General features: G+C 39.0%; 1 protein-coding gene across 1 annotated transcript; it reads left to right on the top strand.

The window, feature by feature from the left end:
* Window positions 1-210: 210 nt before the first annotated feature.
* muc5e (mucin 5e) lies at window positions 211-19,221 on the top strand. The gene is made up of 40 exons (XM_078243212.1): window positions 211-259; window positions 3,108-3,333; window positions 4,007-4,136; window positions 4,327-4,390; window positions 4,764-4,846; window positions 5,173-5,374; window positions 5,475-5,600; window positions 5,710-5,830; window positions 5,948-6,083; window positions 6,179-6,256; window positions 6,371-6,440; window positions 6,597-6,734; window positions 6,854-7,003; window positions 7,603-7,697; window positions 7,812-7,944; window positions 8,034-8,277; window positions 8,520-8,560; window positions 8,692-8,780; window positions 9,130-9,275; window positions 9,398-9,536; window positions 9,738-9,842; window positions 10,147-10,341; window positions 10,632-10,704; window positions 10,788-10,957; window positions 11,055-11,211; window positions 11,743-11,853; window positions 12,115-12,256; window positions 12,402-12,430; window positions 13,532-13,732; window positions 14,366-14,607; window positions 14,818-15,004; window positions 15,574-15,784; window positions 16,181-16,347; window positions 16,456-16,534; window positions 16,652-16,758; window positions 17,284-17,315; window positions 17,404-17,557; window positions 17,652-17,689; window positions 17,834-17,941; window positions 19,078-19,221. The coding sequence occupies exons 1-40, from the start codon at window positions 211-213 to the stop codon at window positions 19,219-19,221; spliced, it is 5,112 nt and encodes a 1,703-aa protein (XP_078099338.1).
* The last annotated feature ends 4,604 nt before the right edge of the window (window positions 19,222-23,825 follow it).

The following is a 23,825-nucleotide window of genomic DNA, read 5'->3' as shown; positions in this document are numbered from 1 at the left end:
ATTCATCTTTCAGCATTTTGTGATCATTTCCGTATGTATGCTGAAAGTAATGTTTAATCTGAGTTATTTTTTATCTATCTATTTTATCTCTAGTTTCCCCGTACAGGGTGGGTGGTTAAGGGTGTGTGCATATGGACACTGCATATATAAACCATTTGATGGACTGTTTGTGCAGTTCCTCCTGGTTTCACAGAGAGAGCATCAGGCAGCATGACCTCGCAGCGATGGATGCTGGCATTCTGCTTTTCACTGGCCTCAGGTACCATGCAAATGTTTATTTAATCATTGGAATACAAATTGGTTCTTCTAATCAGAAAAAAACGGCGGGGGACAAGAATATTTCAAAATCAAAATGCTACAATATGTCCAAAAAGAGACCACAGCTACTACTGAATTTTAGCAGCATTAACAGCAAAATGATTAAGATGCAATATTTTAAAATTTGCCATATTGTATCAAATTATTTCATAGTTGTTTCCACTAGTTTTTCTTTTTTTTTCTTTTTTTTTTTTTTTTTTTTAACCAGTCGGGAGTTGGAAAAAATAATGTGCATCAGTGTAACATGAAGTGGTGAAATAAAAAAAGGACATTTTACTTAAAACCTGTACTTACGTACACATTTTGGGTACTTGTACGTATTTCAATTTCATGCTGCTGCCGTACAATTCAAAAACAAAAAATGTTCTTTTTACTCTACATTTACAGTATATGACAGCTTCAGTTAATAGTTGCTTTACAAATTAAGAGTTTACACAAAACTTACGATGATCGTATAAAATATGATGCGCTGTTGTAGATTAAACCACTTAGTAGCACTCAATAGTCCAATAATATAATTATGAAATTATTTTTACACTGACAGGAGCATTTATTTTTCTCAATGATGAGTACTTTCACTTTTGATACTAAAGTAGAGTCAGCTAATAATACTTTTACTTAAGTGACATTTTCAATACAGGAGTTTAACTTGTAATGGAGCATTTAATATTGTGCAATTGCTACTTTTACTTTTTTAAAGAATCTGAATACTTTCACCACTGATGTGTATTATCTGTGCATTATGTATGTTGGAGCCATAATAAGTCTATTGGTATCTAATCATTTAATTGTAAAAACAAACAAGATGATTTGTATTTACTTTATTTTTCTATTTCATTAGCTTTCATTTCTAAATTGTTAGATTCAATTTTGGACTTTAAATCTGGAGAAATAACTTAAAATAATGACTAGAATACGGCCACCTCCGCTCCTCCTCCTAATTAGGTCACCTTCGCAGGTATAATGAGGGGCTGGGTGACAGCTTGGTGAGTTCTTTTGTTTGAGTAAGAGAGGTGGACAGAAAAACAGTTTAGTGACCATAGCGTACACAGTGTGATCATTTTTTGTTTTTTTGTTTTGACGTAATAAAGCTTGCATTATTTGAACCAAACGTAAGGATCTCCGCGAGTGCTTATTTACCATACGAGTCACAATCCTCCTCATAAAAGCAACTAAGGATATAAGATAAGTATATAAGTATAAGTAAGCGACTTTGAGTCCATGAAAAGCGCTATACAAATTCAATTTATTATTATTATTATTATTATTAAGATGAGTGAAGCAGTCGCCACAACAACGTATCTACTGTATATATGCTTTTATCAAATACTGTGTGTGGTATAACAATAACATTCCTGCTATATAGGTGTTTCTGGCATTATTAATTATTCATAATTTTATATTATAAGTCATGTTTAATTCCACTTTGACACTGTATTTCTCTCCTAGTTTTAAGCCCAGGGGAATCGGTCACAACAACAGAAACTCAGAAATGTGAGTATACATCAATCAATCAATCTTGATCAGTTAATTATACGGACACAGATACATTTTTAATTATTGTGTTATATGTATGGGTTGTATATTTCTGAAAGTCATTCTGTTGTATCACATTTTAATTTCACTGAAATTGTTTTATTGTGTCTTTTGTCAAATATTTTTTATTTTATTTGGTTTATTTTATCCAATAGTATTTTATTCTATTTCTTACTATTTATTCGATGCTTTTTGGAGCTAGGCACAAGCTAATTACACTGCATGTTGTACTGTAACATGATATGTGATGTATAGACTTGAAATAATAGTTAATCATGTGGCATATTAATCTTAAAGTGGTACTCTCAAAACTCTTATAATGCACTTCAATGTACAAAAAGTGAATTTGCTTTGTTTTTCATGATTGGAGGAATAATACAAAAATAATTCAAAGCTATTAGATTTCATTATTGAGTTCTGAATTGGTGGGACACAGGCACCCTAGAGGGCACTTTGTCACGTTTTCTACACTGGAAGGGCATGTATGTGGCTTGTGTATGTGAATGTATTAATGTTTTATGTTAGTCTGACACCATCCTTGGATAGTTTAGTAGGGCTGGGCAATATATCCATATTATATTGATATCGTGATATGAAAGTAGATATTATATTATAGATTTTGGATATCGTAATATCCTAATATGACATAAGTGTTGTCTTTTCCTTGTTCCAAAGGCTGCATCACAGTAAAGTGATGTAATTTTCTGAACTTACCAGACTGTTCTAGCTGTTCCATTATTTCCCTTGAACCACTTAGTCATTGTATCCACATTATGGATGATTTATCAAAAATCTCATTGTGTAAATATTTTGTGAAAGCACCTATTGCCAACTCTACAATATGGTCGCAATATCGATATTGATGTATTTGGTCAAAAATATTCAGCTCCAGCTCTATAGTGTAGTATACGGTATACTATCTTATATATCAAGGTACTATAAATGTTTGTTGGAAGAGATTGTAAGCAAAGGCTCATCGTGGAAAGCATGACATATAAAGGTATAGGTATAAAGGTCCTGTTAAAATAAAATTAACCTCTGCTCTAGAGGGCACTTTATCACGTTTTCTTTACTGGAAGGGCACTTCATGTAAAAAACAGGCTCCAATTATTCCAAGAAAAAGACATAGGCTACTTTATTAACTGTGCAGGGGGCATTTTTTTTCACTCTGTTGTTACAGTTGTATTGCTTCGTTATTGAATTCAGTCATGTCTTGAGCCATTGTCTAGTATTAATCAGTACATTGTGATTAGACACTTGCAGGACATTTGGCAGCGGGGTCGTCCAGACTTTCAACAGTTCAAGTTACTATGTTCGCTCCAACTGCCCATTCACCCTAACCCGTTTCACCCACAACCGGGTGGAATGTGATATCACCACACGGCGTGGTGACAACGGGCTGCTGGTCCGAGTTGAGATCATAATCAACAAAGTCAGGACTGTTGTGCAGAATGGGAGCATCCTGGTGGAGAAGAAAAGGTGATGCAGCTTCATTACAAGAACACTGCAGCCACACAGAAAACCAAATGATGAATCAGTTTGATCTAGTTTGATACACTCAAAATGTATAATCAAAAAAAAAAAAAATCACATTATTCACTTCACTTCACGCTTGTTTTTATTCTGCTCAAGGACACAGACAAATTTTATAATCAAACCACAAATTATTTGCTATATCACATTACATATCCATGATCGGAAAGGAGCTGGATAAAGACTAAATCAGCCACACTTAGAGTAAAAGTATGAGAATGCTGCAGGTAAGTGTTTTGCCAAAAGGCACAACTCATTCACTTAGATGACATTTATACTATATAGCCATGTCGTTTTTATGCATTCTAAATATTATTATTGTTAATTGATTATTGGCTTTGACTCTGGGCCACTGCATTATTAATAGTTTGCCTCTCATAGTTAAGTTAAATGAAAACATAAAGAGTGTTGCGGCAATTCTGCAAGGTGACTAAGTGGACATTGTAATACTTAATATGTAACTAGTTTTATCCTGTTTTTGTTTATTTTTAAATCAAAAAGAAGTGAGTAAGTAAAAAAAAGGCCGACGGTGGTCTTAACTTTGTTAGACAATCCACTGTGATAACGTTGTCTGCATCTATCTGTAGGCCCTACTGATTGTTTGTTTGTTTGTTGACAGTGTTTCCCTTCCATACGACCACACCTACCAGCATATCTTTCACTACGGCATCTACACTAAACTGAAGAGCTCGCTGCTCCCTCTGTCTGTCACCTGGCACAATGTACCGGGAGGAATAGACTCTTTGCGGGTGAGTTGACAACTTACAGTAGACACACACAAGAGCATAAACACAGGCACACAGATGCATGAACACATCATCCATAGGCCTATCCCATATCCATATAATATATAATATATAATAATAATTAGTAATTGGTACTGCAGAGCACTACCTCCACCCACTGAAGCCTTTTTTCTTTTTTATACTTGTTGTTAAGGTGGAGCTAGAGCAGAAGCTGAGCACTGACATGACTGGACTGTGTGGAAAACACAACGTCCCAGGTATGATGGTTAAATTACTAGAATTGATAGCAAGATTGTATTATAGCAATAGTAACATTAGCAGAAATACTTTGAGTAGTAGCAGCAAATATTGTGTTGGTGGTAGCAGCAATAGTACAAATAGTGGTTATACTAGTCAATAAATGAGTTTTCTGTGGAATTGGTAAGCTTTTGTTTAGTTGTTTGTGATGTTAAATTTAAAAAAGAGAGAACATTTCAAAAGTAAAGTGAAACAATAAGTGTAAAATGAATGCTAAATGTGAGTTTTTCTACTGTAGCTGATTATACGAATGCACACATTATGTTTATGCAAACTTTTGACATTTGCTTGCGTACAGTTTGCTCTAAGAATGTACAATTCTCATGATATCAGGCAACAAGAACCAGTTGGTTAAGGAGAGCGTACTTCCTGAGGACACATGTCAAACCCGAGATCCTGTGTCCGCTGTGAATGAAGTAAGTTAACTATTGCAACAACTGAGTGTTACTATTTCAAACACAACCGAGTGAATGTTGGTACTGCTCCTCTGTATGTACTTTCTTTGGATTTTTTTCACTCATTGATCTCATTGGAAAGGAAAATACAGGGTATGAACATAATGCCAAAATATTGTGTCATAAGTGTCATACTGCAACTTATTTTTTTTGTAAATTTACGTTTTTGGGAGGCAGTCTATTCAGCTGTGTTTAAACATGAAATTGTTTAGTTTGAACACTCCAACACCATACAATATAAGTCCTAGTTCCAGATGTTCAGTTGGTTTCTCTGATGATTGTTGCAGGTATGCCAGGACTTTGTTTCCAAAATCATTGAATGTCTGCCAAACATAGCGCTTGCTGGGCCATATATCCAACTCTGTCAAGAGAACTTTTACGGCTATGAAATGAGCAAATACACCGGCTGCTCTTTCTTCAGTGAAGTTATCCAACAGTGTGGAAACAACAGCTATGCCAGGAAGACATGGAGAAGTGTAACCAAATGTGGTAGGTGCTCTTTCAAACTAGATTTTAAAGATCTTCAAATTGTTTGGCTCAAATGTCATGTTTGGACACTTGATGAGCATGTTTCTGTGGGTTAATGCAGCGGAGCCAAGTTGTTCAGGAGACCTGGTTTATGTAGAACAGGGTGCGGCCTTTGTTCCCAGCTGCTCAAATCCAAACCCTGGATTCTCCAACCAAGAACTCACCAGCTCCTGTGTCTGCCCAGAGGGTGAGCACTGCCTGACTTCATGATGTAGCTCTTCACATGTTGTTTCATTGCTTTTTTTTATTTGCCTGCGTGAGCCAAATAATAAAAGGTATATTCATTTGTGTTGTAGGCAAGGTGCTTAATGATCATGCAGATGGCTTCCACTGTGTGAGTGTGTCCAGCTGCCCCTGTGTCTTTGCTGGTAGGAGATACTCACCCGGAGATGTGCGCACATCCAAGTGTCAGTCATGGTAAGTCAGCGGAAAAACATATCGAATATCCATGAATTGCAAATTTCCATCTGGGATCAATATAATGATCCTATTTGAAGTTTTTGATTTACATTTTATCCTCATTTCTTTCCACAGTGTGTGTGACAGTGGGACATGGCAATGCTCTGAAAACAACTGCCCCCCCAGATGTCTCATTGAAGGGCAGTTTGTGACAACATTTGATGGCAAACAATATGCCCTCCCCGGTAAATGTACATATGTGGCTTCACAGGTGAATATTACTCCCACTACCCCACCATATAACATTAACCAATGTTGTCTTTTTTTTATGATACTCACTGTTTATTTTAAAAATGATTCTTTAAGGGTCTCAACTGGACGATAACAATCAAGTTTTCTGATGAGGCACCCTCTCTGGAAACAGTCACTCTTCTGCTTTCTCAGGTACAATCAGTTTTTGAGAGTTGAATTTAAAACAATTTGTTCTGTCAAACAAATGTCAAGCAACAGTTATGTACAGTCACTGAATATTAATGTCTTTCTTTTTTGGATTTGCAGGAAATGTATATGTTTTCAAACAACATGGTTAAAGTCGGAGAGCAGGCGATCACTGAACTTCATCAGTCTGGTAATAAAAAATACAAAATGGGGAGAATTGTTGTCCATTGCATCTATTGACTGGACCTTAATTTGAAATATGTTATATGTCTGGTAGCCTAGTAATCCGTCCATAATGGCTTTTTAACCCACTCACCCAATCACTTACCACTCTGTCGCCTGTCAGATCACGCTCTGGTTTTCTGGCAGTCCTCCATGTATGTCCAGGTCCACACATCCTTTGGTATGAAGATCCAAGTCCAGGTGTCTCCTGAAATCCAGCTGTACATCACCCCACCCAGAAACCACACAGAGGTGATCTCAGGTTAGGATCTCAGTCTACTAACAAACCAAAATATATTGACGTCGACATTCTTTGAGATTCACCAAAAAAAACTGTCTATATGCTCTGGCGTGGGTAATCATAGTCGGTCCGTCATTCAGGTCTTTGTGGAAACCACAACAGCGACACCACAGACGACTTCACCACCAGCAGCAGGATCATCGAGAACTCCGCTCAACCTTTTGCTCAGTCCTGGAGTGTGGGTGCTTGTCCGGTGAACATACCCAGCACCTGCATCAACACAGACAATGGTACCAATTAGTAATAAAATTGTTACTTTAAAATGTTGGAAATATGTGTTTAAATTCATACATAATGTTTTATTTGTCTAAAAGAAAATCAGACATGAAAGAATATATTACACTTTGGAATGCTAATTAGTTTGCACCTGCTTGCTTGTCTGAGATACTTTCAAAGCTTTAGTGCGTAACTTTTGATATTAACGAATCAATCACGTTACATTCAAGCCATTGCCAAATGAGTTGCTACAAAGCCAATTAAGACTATCAGCTCCACACAACTCTCTCTGTATTTCTCAGTATGGCTGTGTTCAGAAGATTGTGGCGTCCGGTGAGTTTCCTGCGCAGAAACTCGAGTTAAGATAATTACCTCTTCTGAAGAGTCCATGATATTTTGTTGATCCTCTGTGTCCTCCGTGGCTACTAGCAACTGCGTGGAGGAGGGGTTGGGGTGGTGCGCGATCACGTAAGGCTTGTGTCATATGGACACGCCAACAGTTTTGTTGTCATTGCTTAGAATTACTCATGGGGGAGACAGAAATGACGCACTATAGCTTTAACTACGAGGTTAAAACAAACATATTTCATGATCTCAATATGTATTTTTGCAGAAATATTTGCTGATGAAAAGTGCTCTGTATTGAACAACCCAACTGGAGTATTTGCTCCATGCCATGGTTATATCCCAATTGATCAGTACCACACGGTAAGAATTTGGCACTGAACTTAACCCTTAATAGGTTTTGGCATTTTTAGCAATTAACTGTCGTTGACATATCAATGTGCGACTTGTTAACAAAAAATGTATTGTTATTTTCAGGCTTGCATCCAAAGAACATGTAACTGTGGCAGCAGTCTGCTGCAGTGCTTGTGTGTTGCCCTGGGCAGCTATGCCAAAGCCTGTGCCAATCTGGGTGTTGTAATTGGTGACTGGAGGACAGCCACCAACTGCAGTGAGTTCAGCTTTGATAAATATACAATTTATTCTGTCTGCATCGTCCAACTTTATTGTTCACAGTCCATGTCCAATGTTGTGTTGCAGCTTTGAAATGTCAGAAGAACCAAGTATTCTCCTACAACATGCAAGCCTGCAACCACACATGCCGTTCCCTGTCTGGCCCTGACCCTCGCTGTTGGCTGGAAGACGCTCCTGTGGAGGGCTGTGGCTGTCCAGAGGGAACTCACCTGAACCAAGGAGACATCTGTTCCCCAAAGGCAGAGTGCGATTGTCACTACTACCGCGGTACAACGCCCCCAGGGTCTGTTGTTATCGACAGTCGACAGTGGTGAGCTGACCATCTAAGTACTTACAGATTACAGACACTTAAAATGCTTGAATACCATTTATCTTAACATTTTACATCTGTAGTTTACTTTTCCAGTGGCTGAGGCTATTACTCACTGTCTGCCCTAACCAAATCTTCCCAGTGCTGTTGTAGTATGCTCATTTGTGTAGTCAACCCCGGTGATGTACACATACTTGTTGTATATCTGTTATATATGTAACCAAATTCTGTGTCTATTGCAGTGTCTGTGAGAACGGAGAACTGAAATGTTCTCAGGATTGTGGTAAATATAAATACATTGTACTGATCCTTCGTTACATTTGCTCCATTGTTGGAAATTCACCCAGAATTATGTTAATAAGAAATCCCTTTAACTCTATAATAATGTTTTAATTTCATGACTGATTGCATCAGGGTGCAGAAATGGGAAGGTTTGTGTTCATTGCTCCAAGAATCCTGTTAACACAGCTCAGAAAACCTGTGACAGTCTCAGCAAACCAATGGTAGGTCAACAGATATATATATATATATATATATATATATATATATATATATATGTGTGTGTGATGTGTGTGTGTATGTGTGTGTGTGTGTGTGTGTACACTGCTTGCTTATTCTTGTATTGTTATAGAATATATTATTACTGAACATATTTTTGTGGTGATGTGATGCTTTTTCTCACAATTGAGAGCAACTACTTCTGAAATCTGTCATTTTTATTTTTACATAAACTTCCTGTCAGTGAATTGCATCCCTAACATATCCCCTTTTTCCAAAACAGGTTTCCTTAATTGTGATGGAGGGTAAAACATTTCCTTGAGTTAAAAGATTTTCTTTTGGTGTGATTTCCAGGGTGCCTGTGAGAGTGGCTGTTACTGCCCAAATGACCAGTACGAAGATCACCGTGGAAACTGTGTTTCTCTGCACAACTGCACCTGTGTGTACAGTGGCAAAGTATTCAGTGCAGGACAGCATGTCAAAACCAACTGTAAAACATGGTAACGCCTGCATTATTGCTGCTTTCCTATTTGTTAATTCAAAAAGTCTTTTTTTCCTTGAAAAGCTAATGAAGCCATGATGCAGAGGCTGACTGAACGGCTTACATCACTCTATCTTGCAGTGTCTGTGGTCAGGGTCAGTGGCACTGCAAAGACGAGCCGTGCCCTGGGAAATGTCAAGTTTACGGAAATGGACACTACCAGACCTTTGACTCCAAATGGTACCGCTTTGATGGACAATGTCAGTACACACTTGTAGAGGTGAGACCAAACATGAAAGTGGAAACAAAATCCACTGCTCACATGTTTCTTTGCTGAAGCCTTGGCCTCCAATGCATCACAGACACAGTAAAGGACACAGTATATCAACTAAATACTACAGGGCATTAAAAAAAATATATATAGGCTAAAGTTTACCATATCTTCAAGGGTATGTTTCTAACTGTGATCTTTTTACTGCAGGATGACTGTGGAACTAGAAATGGCACCTTCTCTGTCAGAGTGGAGAGTGTCCCCTGCTGTGATGAGGCGCTTACCTGCTCTCGCTCTGTCGTCCTCGACCTGCAGGTGGATGACTGTTTCTGGCATTCACATTTTTCTTCACTAAGACCCTGAGCTATTGTCCACATGTTTATCATCTATCTTACTATCATTATACTGTAATATCAATTCCTCTATCCATTCATTTTCATCTTCACACACTTTACGAGTCAAATAAGTTGTTACATACTCGGATCATTCAGTCATCATTAAAGAATAAATATATGCTGGATTTTATGGCAGATCAATAGAATCAGTTAAGTCTGGTAACTTCTTCCTTAATTAAAAAAATATTTTGTCATAATGAGTTGTACCTGTGCTGTCCTAAAAGGGCGAGGTCACCCTGACACTGAGTGACATGAAGGTGACCAGACGCTATCATGAAGGCTGGACTCTGCAGGACCATTCCCTTTACTCCACACACACTGTGGGACTCTACATCATAATCTCAGTGCCAAGCAGAGGGATAACTCTCATCTGGGACAAACACACCCGGTTCACCATAAAGCTGCGTGAAAACTGGAGGGTAAGTGTTTTTAAAATGTAGTGGTAAATGTATCACTTGTGATTACACACTTTGATCCTCAGTATAAAATAATATTAGAAACTACTCAACATAAGGTGAATTTTTAAATCTTAAATACACATTTTGGACAATTTAACATTTTAATGTCTTTTTGCTTGAAAATGTCCGACTTTGGCAGTATCAGAAAACATTATGTTTCAGCATTGACCATCGCCGATAGATCCATCTAAGTCAGCACTTCCTTTAATTTTAAGTGTAATTTCTGAACTTTTTAACCATCTCTCCTGCAGAACAGAGTGTGCGGCCTCTGTGGGAATTTTGACTCCAACGAGATGAATGACCTACAGATAAGTGGCTCAGCAGGTATATGGGTCTTCTCTTTGTTTTATGACGGACTTTTACTTTTGTCATGGTGGTCAAAATAACACAAGAATTTATTCTTTTAGTGGTGTCCAGTCCCCTGGCATTTGGCAACAGCTGGAAAGCCGCCACACCACCTTGCTCTGATGTGACCACTGAGATATTTCCATGTGAACGCAACTCTTACTGCTTAGCCTGGGCCCAGCGGCGCTGTATGATCATTACAGGAGACACATTCAATGATTGCCACTTAAAAGTATGCATTTTACATATTTATCATGCTACCAACACGTACAGTAATACCCTTTATAGAGAGCCATTAACGTCTATTCTGGGTGTTCTACAATGCCCAGGTGGAGCCAGATCGCTACTACCAAGCCTGTGTGCAGGAGTCCTGCTCCTGTGAGTTTGAAGGGAAGTTTCTGGGCTTCTGCACAGCTGTGGCAGCCTACGCAGAGGCCTGCAGCGACCAGAATGTGTGTGTAAAATGGAGGACACCTGATTTGTGCCGTAAGTTAAGACCCTTTTCCCCCCCTTACTAACATTAGTTTAAACTTAACTATTAAACATATTAAAGCCATATTTTCAGATGGGAGGGAGGTAACAGTAATGTGACATTTAATAACAATTTTAAACTTAAATCCTTAAAAAAGAAGTTAGCACTAGTCACTTGAGTCTTGATACTAAATTGTGACGTCACAAGGCAAAACTCACTTTTTTAGAGGGCTATGCTAAGAATGCTAAAGCTGCATCACCTCTCCGTTAACATTTCAATAACTTGACACATACAGTACATTACAGTCAGACAATTTGAAAGTAAATATCATAGTTTCTTTCTAACTAGTATTTCACATACTTTTTACATAATGTTTTATTAATATTAAAATATTTCTTTGTCATTATGCAGAGGACTGACACTGTGCAATACGCATAAATAAAGTAATCAATCAATATAGCCAACAATTCATATCATGAGAAATGTGTCAATTATTATTGGATGTTTGCAAAACATAATTTAACTTGGGATAATTTAAACCTTAGCGGTCTACTGTGACTTCTACAACGAGCAAGGCCAGTGTAGCTGGCACTATGAGGCCTGTGGTGAGATGCTAACCTGCGGCAAAGACAACTACATCAATCACAAGTTGGAAGGTAAGCAGACTTTTTTCAGTTGTATTCAAATATAAGAACATAACTTAATTCTCAGTCATCAGTTGAATTTAATGAAAATGAAAAGTGAAAATAATGTCCTAATGTAACTTAGTTAGTGTCCAATTTCTGGCAGTATTGCACACAAACCTGGAATTTAAATGAAATCCTCACAATTTAGATATCTATTGAGTGTTTTTTTCTAGGCAGTGTTTAGTAATCCATTTGCAACCATAAAGAACACATTTTGTTTATTCTTGAAAGGTTGCTACCCCAGATGTTCAAGGGAAGTGCCATACTATGATGAAAATACTGGTGAATGCACTAAATTGAGGAACTGCACCTGTTATTTTAATGACACTGTCATTCAGCCTGGGGCAGCGGTGATGATACAGTCTATAAAGTGGTAAGTTAGGCCATTCATAATGTATATACAGTATGTCTAAATGTGTAAATTTTTTTTGTAACCAATATAAAAAAATATAATTTTAGAAAATTACCGGTACATTGACAACTAGATATTTCTGACTCTCTTATGTTATCCTTGTCAGCCGCTGTGAAAATGGAACAATAAACTGTCGTAAGTATGAATTATACCTCTACATTTACTATTGCATGCATCTATTGTCAGGCAGTAATACAAAAATATAAAATGGGTTTTGTGGCAGTTAGCTTTTAAATGTTTTAGATTACAGTATATTATGGGTCTGCACAGAACCTGTTTTAAAAACACCACACCTCAATTCCACCTTTACTCCAACAGCACCTCCACCCACCACTACACCTGCCACCACTTCTACGTCTACCACTCCCACCACAACTGCTTCAACTACCACTGAAACGGCCGTGTTTTCCACCATCACTACACCAGCAACTACAGCTGAAACATGGTTAACAACGCCCCCCACCACCTCTACACCAATGACGGCCATTACCAATGTCTCAACTACTACTGAAAAATGGTCAACTGTGCTTTCCACCTCCTCTGTACCAGCAACTACAACTGCTTCAACTACCACTGAAACGACCGTGTTTTCCACCATCACTACACCAACAACTACAGCTGAAACATGGTTAACAACGCCCCCCACCACCTCTACACCAATGAAAACGATCACCAATGTCTCAACTACTACTGAAAAATGGTCAACTGGGCTTTCCACTACCTCTACACCAACAACTACCTCAACTACCACTGTACCCTCAGTAACCCCTACAGAAGTGACAAACACAACAGTAACCACTACTAGCTCGAGCACCACATCATCTACGACCAGAATGAGCACCACTATTTCAATGACAACTGCTGCCTCAACAGAATCACAGCCCACAGAGACAGTTATACCAACGGATACCAGCATATTTCAAGCAACAACAAAACAGCCAACAGCAACAACACTTCAATCAACAACCACCTTTGAAACCAATGCTACATCTGCTGAAACCTCAGGTCCGACTGAAGTAACTGAAACACTGACCTCTCCCACTACCTTCCCAGAAACAGCACAGTCTCATTCAGTGACATCTACATATACCATGGGTCCACCAACAACATATACCCCCGAGATGTCAACAATAGAAGAATTTACAAATGGGACTACTACCACTGAACTGACAACCTCTGAAGAATCAGGCACAACAATGACGACAGAAAAAACATTGCACACTTCCACTCCACCAGTGTGTAAGTGTACAGACCTGAAGAGGAGAGAACAGTGGAATTGCGGTGAGACGTGGACAGAGGACTGCTTTCATAAAAACTGTACAGATGGGAAGATAGAGTTGACTTCGGTGGTTTGTCCAGAGTCTACAATCCCAAACTGCCCCAGAGACCAGGTCACAAGAGTCTCAGATGGATGCTGTGAAACATGGAAGTGTGACTGTAAGTGTTGTCTCTGCCACTGCTCTTGTCGGCCCTCATTTATCCCTCCGTTATCTTTTTTATGTTTAATATTTGCCTCTACATATCTACTGAATATCTGAGTGTTTATTGTCTGTGGTTAGGCAGGGTATTTTACTCTAGAGTTCAAAGTGCTGCAAGATCATCAAGTAATCTTGCCCAATTCTCTTAAACCAATCCTTATTGGTTTTATAACGCCACCCTTTGTGGGGCTGTACTTTATGACATTGGTGCTTTGAACAAAATGCTAACATCAGCACGCTGATGCTAACATGCTGACAGTTGAGGCCGATGGGAATGTTTCGCAGGTATTGGGTAATGATTTATTGGACAAATGTAAAATTTGATCAGATGATGGTACTAGAGATAAAGTAAGGGATCACCAAGGTCATTACAATTAATCCTTTGGGATACATGAATGTACAGTATATACTAAATTCAATGGCAATCCATCCAATAGTTGTTAAGATATTTTAGTCCTCACGAAAGTGGTGAATTTACCGACCTACCAAAGGCCATCCCTAGAGCCATGCTGCTGATGTGGCTAATCCTTTTTTTTAATAGATTTCTCGTTTTCTGTCCATACCTACTAAAATCACCTCTTACCCTCCCTAGGTCGCTGTGAGCTATATGGAGATCCCCACTACATCTCTTTCCAAGGTGTAACCTTTAATTTCCTGGACGATTGCACCTACATCCTGGTGGAGGAGCAGTCCCCACGTCATAATCTGACCATTGCTGTGGACAACTTCTATTGTGTGCAGGGCCTCCAAGGCTCCTGTGCTAAAGGCATCATCCTGAAATATCAGAACAACATAGCTACACTCAGTATCCTTCCCGATATGTTTGAAGTACAGGTAGGATACAATACAACTGTATTTATTTATAGTATGTTATGTCACCATGCCTCCTTAAACAATGTATTTGCTATTTGGCTACAAAGATGCTGATAATCATTTTCTTTTTTAAAGAATGATTTTTTTTTACTTAAGCTCTACTATTTAAGAATATTATACTCTATTGAAATAATGAGCAAGTTGGTTTGCTATTGATCTAATCTGCCCTAGGCCACTCTGAACAACGTAACCATTGAGCCGCCATATGAGGAGCATGGGTTGAGGTTTGAGACCACGGGGTACATAGTGTCAATCTACATCCCAGAAGTCCGCTCTTATGTCTCCCTCAGTCCGTTTTATACCCTGGTGGTCAGTCTGGCTATGGAGCACTTCCTCAACAACACCCAGGGACAATGTGGTGGGTAATGGATTAAAAGGGATGGTCCATGTGTGTGGTGAAGTGCATATTGTATATCCATTTTAACAGTAGGTGTTTGTGTGTAGAGTGGATTTTCAGTTAATGCAAAAACCCCTTAAAATCTCACAGACTATTGGGAATTTTAATAGCTTAATCTTGTCTGTAATTTTTTCAACAGTAGCCGACATGCTGCTTAATGAGCTTATAGGCTAAAAAAGCCAAACATTATGTTTAGCTTAAAGCTGTGTTAAACACTTTCTGACTACTAGAGGGCAGAAAGAAACATGAATCCCAAAGAAACTTGTTGTCTGTGACCCAATTTGCTTCCTCACATTTTACTCCTACTTTTTTTCACCAGCCACTTTCTGTTTGTTTTTTTAGATATTCCCTGCTTGTTTGAGGGCTGTTTGCTGAAATGACTACATACAGTTTATATAGTCTACATGTGGGCCAGAGAAACATAAACATGTGCTAAATGTGGCTAAAAGCTGTATATAGAGTGTTTATGTCAATTCAAATGTATTTGTGTATGTTAGACATCAGATTGCAGCTCTCCATCTTCTCTCCAGGTGTATGTGGTGGTGGATCATGTATCCGTAAAGGAGGGCAGATCGAGGAAGACAGCTGCTGTGATAAGACGGCCTATGACTGGGTGTACGCTGACCCGCTGAAGCCAGCATGTGCTTCTTCACCAAGGGACATACCTTGTCTTGTACCCACTATCATACCCACTCCCACCCCCTGCCCTGCAAGCCCACTATGCGAGCTGCTAGACCACCCGTAAGCTACACACACCTCTTTAGTGAAGTGATGGTAGAATTGAGAATTAGTGTGTTTACTCACACTGTATATCATGAAGGAGAGGCACAGATCTTCTCCTTTACTTAACAGCTACTTATATGACTAATGCAGACACATAGTAGCAACCACCCAGAGTCACCCCATACACCCAAGCTACAGCTTAACAACCTCCAAGCAACCACTTAGTAGTGGCCTAGCAACCACCTAGTACCACCCTAGAAAACATATGCTAGTGTTCTATATTGTTTCTTGTATTTTCAATGGTGTTCAACCTTGGCTGTATGTCTCTCTGTGTATGTTTTGAGTTGTTGTATGTTGTATATTGGTATATTCTTTAACTATTGACTCACAATCTATCCTATTCTGTTTCCTCAGAGTCTTTTCAAATTGCAGCAGGTACATGAATCTGAACTCCAAAAAGAAGAACTGTGAGTTTGATTCATGCAGAAATGGTCCTTGCTCTTCACTAGAACAAGCTGCTGATGAATGCAAGAAGGCTGGTTTCTGTATTGACTGGAGAGGACTGACTGATGGAGGCTGTAGTACGTACAGTATCTTTTAATGTTTTTGCACACATTTGTGTTTTATGGACCTGTAATGATGTTTTGATTAAAAATGTCAATGATAACTTGTTCTTGTTCATGTTTCAGATGTGACATGTCCAAAAGGATTGGCTTACAGAGAATGTCATAACAAGCTGGATGACTTCTGCGATGGAGGGTTTGCAAAGTTTACTTTTACTAAATACCACCTCGTTGGGACATTTCTCACTTTATTAAATCCCAAATGTTCTCCTGTCAAGAGTTCCACCATTTCTATTTGTCTTCTGTTTTGGCTCTACAGGAGACAATATTCAGGAGCTTCCCTCGAGAAAAACGAGGCAGGCTGTTTTTGTCCCAGGGGCCTCTTCAGGGCAGGAAATCACTCTGACATCTGTGTGTCTGACTGTGGCTGTGAGTAACATGGCCTATAAGGCTGACACTCACACCTAGTAGAGGTGTGAGTCTTCTCTGATCTCCCGATTCGATTACGATTATCATGTCAGCGATTTGATTTGATTCGATATCTCGATGCATCTCGATGCATTACGATGCATCACAATGCGTCAAATAAATTTTTCTATTAAAGCCATATAGGATATTTAATTCATAGCTTTTCAAGCTTCAAAAACAAAACATTCTGCAGTGCTCTAATACTAAATGAATTGGATGCATAAAACTACAGCACTGAGCCCATGGCACTTCCTGAATGTGCAAAACATAACAGAATATATAAACAGAAAGGTTGTTAGGCATACATTGCATTGCATTACTACATAGTCACAGAAATAATCGATAATAATCGGCCGATTATCGATGCCGCATCGTCCATGTCCACGATTCGATGCATCGATTATTTGATTAATTTCAACACCTCTAACACCTAGACATATGTTGTCATAACTAGTGTTAATGTAGAGTTTGTGGCTCTTCCATCAGATTGTAAAGGACCACTCGGTGAGCCCATACTGGTGAGTATCTTTGTATCATCAGTGCCGAAATAGTAAAACCTCTGTCTCTAGATTGGATTCTAGATTAAATTCTATACCTGTCTTCCAGCCTGGTGAGGTATGGCAGTCCGGCTGTAATATGTGTACATGTAACAACCAGACTCGCACAGAGAAGTGTGTTCCAAAACCTCCTCCTCCAGCTCCCCTCTGTGGCCCCAATGCTGTACTGGTAAACACCTCTTGCTGTGGTGATCAGATTTGTGGTAAGCACTAGCACGTCATAATACTTTACAATAATTGGTTTAATCTCAGAGACTTTCTTTTCCTCACGTGATTCCACCACCATTCATTTTTCAGTTGAGAAGACGTGCAGTTATAATGGAAAAACATACAAGGTATGTTGTGTCTAATCTGATGACAGTAAAGGCAGGTGTTTCTTCTCCCTTAGAGGGAAAAAAACCCCACATTTTCAGACTTTACATTGGAATGAATCATTGTACTGTTGTGTCTTGTCGTGATATCTGTCATTGTGTGTGTAGGTTGGAGACAGATGGACGGATGCCGCCCATCCCTGCTTGTCATATAATTGCAGCAAAGAGGGTATTCAGACTGAGACTAGAGTCTGTCCCACAGTAGAGTGTCAGGAGGTACTGCACACCCCCTGCTGTTGCTTAAAACTCATAACTGTAACATCTTACAAGCCTTATTCTACAGTCATAACTCGTGTATTACTGCAATTCCCACCAGCTAAAACAAGTTTTTCATTCATATTTATCGGGTGTGGGAAAAAAATCATTTTTGCTACACGGGGTACATAAAGAAATGTAAAAGGTTAAGGGGATGGTAAACCATATGAAAAGGGATCAAAAGCTGATACACTAGAACCAAGCCATATGTAAGTGTGTAAAGAATAGGTAGAACAACAAACATTTAACATTTAGCTATTGTGATCTATTCCCCAGGAGGACAGAATTTGGGATGATCAACACTGCTGCTTTACATGTGAGTCAAGTCTTAACTTGATAAAGAGTAAAGTTGATAAAGTGTTTTGATCCCGCACATAACGTTGCCTCCCGTAATAATTTTCCCCTGACTTCAGGTAACCAGAGGTGTGCTCCGAAGGTGACCAGTATCAATGTTACCGTAGACAACTGTACCACCGTCATGCAGATACCTGTGTGTCAGGGCCAATGTGTGTCTCAGCCCAGGTAAGAAATATATACCTGTCACTTATGAATAGCAATTCACACATTTTGAGGTTTTTAGTGTTCGTACTGATGTCGATTTTAGAGACTTTCCTGAATTTGAACTCTGGTTAAGGACACATTAACACATCTCTATTCCTGCCTCTGTCTGTTTCACTCCCTCTCCCTCCTCCATCTTCCCTCCCTACTCCACCTGGGCCTTGGCTCAGACTTTCCTTCATTTTAACCACATATCTGGAACAAACTCCCAGAAAACTGCAGGTCCGCCGCAAACTCTCAGTTCTTTTAAAGCAAGGCTGAAGACCTTTCTTTTTGATGTTGCCTTTCTTTAATTTCTTATACTGCACTATGAATTTTGTTCTCGTATTTTATCTGTTTTACATTTGTTTTTAACTGCTCTGTAATGTTATATGTAAAGCACTTTGAATTGCCCTGTTGCTGAAATGTGCTATATAAATAAAATTGCCTTGCCTTGGTGAAATTACAATAACACATCTTGTCTCCTCTCCCCTCCGACACCCCCCAACCACCGTGCCTTGGCTCATCGCAACAGTGTCGTGTTACACGGTGACCTGCAGGTGGAGCAGAAGGGCAGATGCTGTCAGGAGTTGAGCTCAGAGAAGAGACCAGTGACTCTGCAGTGCTTTGACCGAAAGATCAGACACTACACCTACAAGCACATCACCAGCTGTGAGTGCCGAGCCTGCAGCATACTGCGCTGAAAAGTACTGCCAGCTCAGACTGGAGGTATCCTTCAGATTTCCAAATCGAAATCTAATGTATTCAAATTTAATGGATTACTAATCGAAAATCCCTCACATTGAACATGCTTTTTTTCTGTATTTAAAGCAATTACTGAATCTGTTTTCTATCAAATAAACCAAATACATTTCTCCTCACCAAAGTTTGTAGTATGCGTCTTCTTTTGGTGTAGTATTAAACCCAACTTGGACCTGGTTTTAACGTCCGTCCTGAGTGATCGATCCGATGTCCTGAGTGGACTGCTCAAATTGAGGGTAAAATTCTCAAAGAAAAATGTATGTTGCTTATGAGTCGGAACTTCTGGGTAAACTAGTTGACAGGTAACATAGAGAGTTGCAGTTATCCTATTTTAGCCCCTAACTTCAATGGTAGACCTAGCATGGCTAACAACATGTACTTTTCTTTATCAGGTCAACCATTCATTTCAACATATTTTTGAATTAGAACCACAACATAGTTAATGGTCAACTAATACACACCTTGACAATGCGCCATTACAGATAACACAGTTTTTTCAAATGAGAGGACACTCCTTAGAATTTATTCAAACTCCTCTGATGCTGGGTAGATGCTAGATCACACCTGATACCTGTCATTGCGCAGACGTCAACACCGTTCAAAAGACGTAACTGCAGCGTCTCTCGCTCGCTTCGTTGCCAATGTTGTTGATAATTGCTTCCCAATTCCGGATCACATTCCTGCTGGAACATTATGTAGCTTTTGGTTTAGAAGAATTTACAAGTCTTTTAGAGCATCAAAAAGTGACGCCAAGGGGTCCTGACCACACTAACAGCGACCATTACCACATGAATAGATGATAACGGCCTTCTGAACCTACTAGTAGGTGTAGCAGGCCTCTTCTAACCCATATCTTTGAGGCTGATAACCACTGGTAATGCCCATTCAATGGCGTAATAACATTCAAAATGGTGATGCAGGTTGATTAAAAAAAAAAAATCAACTATTACCAATCAAAGTAAGCAAGAAAATATTTTTGTAGTTTGTGTAAACTTGCCCTTTAACTGTAAATCTGCTAAACTCTCTATGGCATATGAAAATATGAATTACCAAATATGAAATATAGCTGGCGAAAAATCCCATGTTGTGGGTATTTTTAATATCTGATGTACTCTAACAAATGTAATTAGGCGATGTGATGCGCGATTAGGACAAAGAGAGGAAGCCATTGTTAGGGGCCATCAATAGGACAGGAAGACTTTGATCAGGCCTTGGAAACACCCAGCCTTACAAAAGCTGAATTTCTCCAGGAGAGGAAAAGCATTTCAGTCTTTGAAAACAGAAAACTAACAGAAACAGCAGGCCTGTAAAATAAGCTTTGGACAGCTTCATGCTGCTGCTGTTTGTTGTGCGTATAAAAGGATGGATATTTGGGAAGCTTATGATGTTCACAGAGGAGGATGTGTGAGTGTGTGTTTGCATTCGGAATTGAATCTCTGGGTTGGCAGTAGCTCAGTCCATAGGGAATTGGCTTGGGAACCGGAGGGTTTAAGGTTTAGGTCCCTGTACGGGCCAAGCACGGTGATGGACTGGTAGTGCCCTTGAGTGCCTTGAACAAGGCACAGATCGCTCAACTGCTCGGTGTGCCTGTCCATGGGGCAGCCCCGAACTGTGACATCTCTCCGTTAGTGCATGTATAGGTCCTGAGCACGTGTGTGTATTTGGGTCTGTGTATGTTGTGTGGAACTGTAACAACAGAGTGTAAACATTGAATTGATCAAGTATGTATTCTACTTCTTCTGAACCTTTCGGTGCTGGTCAGACAAACATCCTGCTGGACATTACTCAACCGGAGCAGTGTTTGTGTGTGGGGGCGTGTCGGTGTGTGTGAGTGCTGGATGGGTTGGAGGGCTTTTTATTTACATGGTCAACAAGTTGACATGAGAAGCTGTGTTACTGATTACAGATTGCTTGTGGTAAGACTTCAACCACAAAGTCCTGCCAGGTACTTTCGCTACTTTACCACTGCCGCATCTCAGGTAAATACTTTTTCTGTTTTTCCCATCTAACTCTACAGTAAGGTCTTTTTTTTAAGATGCACTGAGGAAATATTGTACTATTTACCTGTGTTTCAGTGCAAATTACTGGTAAGTTGTCTGTATTGTGATCACAAAAATGACTAACAATGCAGATTTTGTAACAAATCTTAAATTCTAAGCTTCTTGTATGACAAGTTGGGGACAGTTCTTATAAAATCACACTGCTGCACACACTGACATTGTTAACCAGTTAACTTATTTAACACGAAATAGAAGAAATCGATAAGGAAAAAATTGTTCATTTTGAAATGTATATTTTGAAGAAATCGATTTGATAAAATCAGATGAATGCTCATAATCTTGGTGTCTTTCTGCAGGTCCTTTGGCGGTGTGTTTTTCTAATTCCTTTCCGTTGAGCACACAGCAGCATCGTGACCGTAGAGTCTATAAAAACACAGCTTGCTGCTCTAACTTCAAGGTCGGTAACATGTTACCCTTAATTAGTATTTAAAATGGTCAGGGAATATCACTCACTACTTCATGTACGGCCTTAATCTTTTAAATCCACAATTGTGAACACAAATGGTTATGTGATTGTTCCGAGTTTTAAAATCTCATTGTAAAGATTTTCTTTACCCAGTTGTCTTGGTATTTCATTTATGTGTCAGTATTATCTGTGAAAGCCAAATAGTGCACCCGATGAGGGGAAAGCATTAACAAAAAAAATGCCTCATTTTTCTCTTGATCCGATAAAATGGGAGACTTTGAAATGAAACGAGAGTTTGAATACATGAAAAGTATTTTCATGCTTTTGCTTGCTCGTGGAATGGGAACAGATTAGTTTAAAAGTATAACGGAGTGTTAAAATGCATGTGTCAGACTCAGTAAAGTGCTTTTTAAGAAGAAAAATGGTTGCAGTGGCCTACATTAGTGAGTTGTTTTTTTATTGGTTCACTTTGTTAATATGGTCATAGTTTATCACATGCTTTCTGATCATATACATTTTTTTTTTTACATTATCAGGTCAGAACCAATTAATATTGGTTGATAACATTGATTTATTACTCTGGCGGAAATAAAATGTTGTACCTGTGGAGCCTCATCTGTTCATGAAACATATTCACAGAATAGTCTATGACCTATAGCCCAGTGTGAATCCCTTTTAATTTCTAATATCTTTGTGGTAAGGATACACAACCCAGACTCTGTATTGTATCGATAAATCTTTGTCTATCATGATGTCAAAATGAAGATGAGAATCAAACATGTTTTACATTAGATTACATTCAAACCAATCTAATCGAAATACAAGTAAATCCAATCAATGTTGAAAGCAGGTATGAAGTACTGTAGGTCTTGTGTGTGATCCTAATCCATCATGGGAGGAGGAGTCTGTGTTAATACATTCAAAGGCCTCATTTAAAAACCTTCCATTGCAAAAGTCAAACTGCAAAAAAGTAGATTAGTCCTCTCATTGTGGAAAGATTATTACCAAGGTTATCATTTTTGCAATAGGCTACGGCACTTAATTTCACCATTTAAAGATATGCTGAGAATCAGTCTGCGTGGTAACTACGGGGCCACTATTGTATTGTAGCAAAACAATTTTTAAATCTGTGTGGAGAGTTGTGCAACTGTATCTCAGTGTGTGTGTGCGTAATCAGATTTACAAATGTCTAAAAAAAATCTCCAAATTCTTTATTCAGATTGACAAGTGTACTGTGATTTGTAAATGTCTAAATGTCTAGACAGAACGATGTGTAGATCTCTACCATGACAGAAGTGTAGCAAAAGTCACATGTAAAAAGACAGTCGATTGAGATGACTACCGAGTTGTAACCGATGACTTGTCTGTATTTTTCACATTTCCGTTTTACATATTTAAAAATTTGAATACGCACACATGGATTGAGATACAGTTGCTCAACTCTCCACACACTCCATTTGCAAATAGTTATGCTACAATAATGTGATCAAATGTTGATTACTGTGAACCTGCAGTAATAGTTCACATCATTAATTAGAATGTGGCTCCTGGGAGCTTGGGGCTCTGTAGTCTATATCCACGATGTTCCACTTCCGGGATTGCTCCGTTTCCGACGGAAATTCTGCTGGATTTCACTCTTTAGCGCGGATATCCATTTCCCTGGGCTTCCTTTGTGTTGGCATTTTAAACTCTGGTCGATTTATGAGGCCTATGGTCAACCTTCTCTCAGATCTCTGCAGGGTAAATCCAGACAATCCAATTGTCCAGACTGTCCAATCTGAGTTTTCTGTTGCACGACTAAAACAACTTTTGAAGTTCCTTCCCGAGGCTATTTTGCCGAGGCGCCGTTGCTCCATACGGCAGTCAGCGCCGCCCAATATGTTTGCAATTGGTTTAAAGAAATGCCAATAAACCAGAGCATGTTTTTCTCCCATACCGGAATGCAACAAAGTTGTTGTTAGGTACTGTAGATATTAAGATTAAAAGACACATGTTTGCCCAGACTGAGTGAAAGGTATTGCTGCTGACCCCAACTAAGCCCTAGTAGGGTGCTGCAAGAGCTCGCATTTTGCACCATATT

This window comes from Sander vitreus, chromosome 23, assembly GCF_031162955.1.
Source record: "Sander vitreus isolate 19-12246 chromosome 23, sanVit1, whole genome shotgun sequence".
NCBI classification, from domain to species: Eukaryota; Metazoa; Chordata; class Actinopteri; order Perciformes; family Percidae; genus Sander; species Sander vitreus.
Note: the sequence above shows the minus strand (reverse complement) of the source record. Positions and strands in the feature narration are given on the sequence as shown.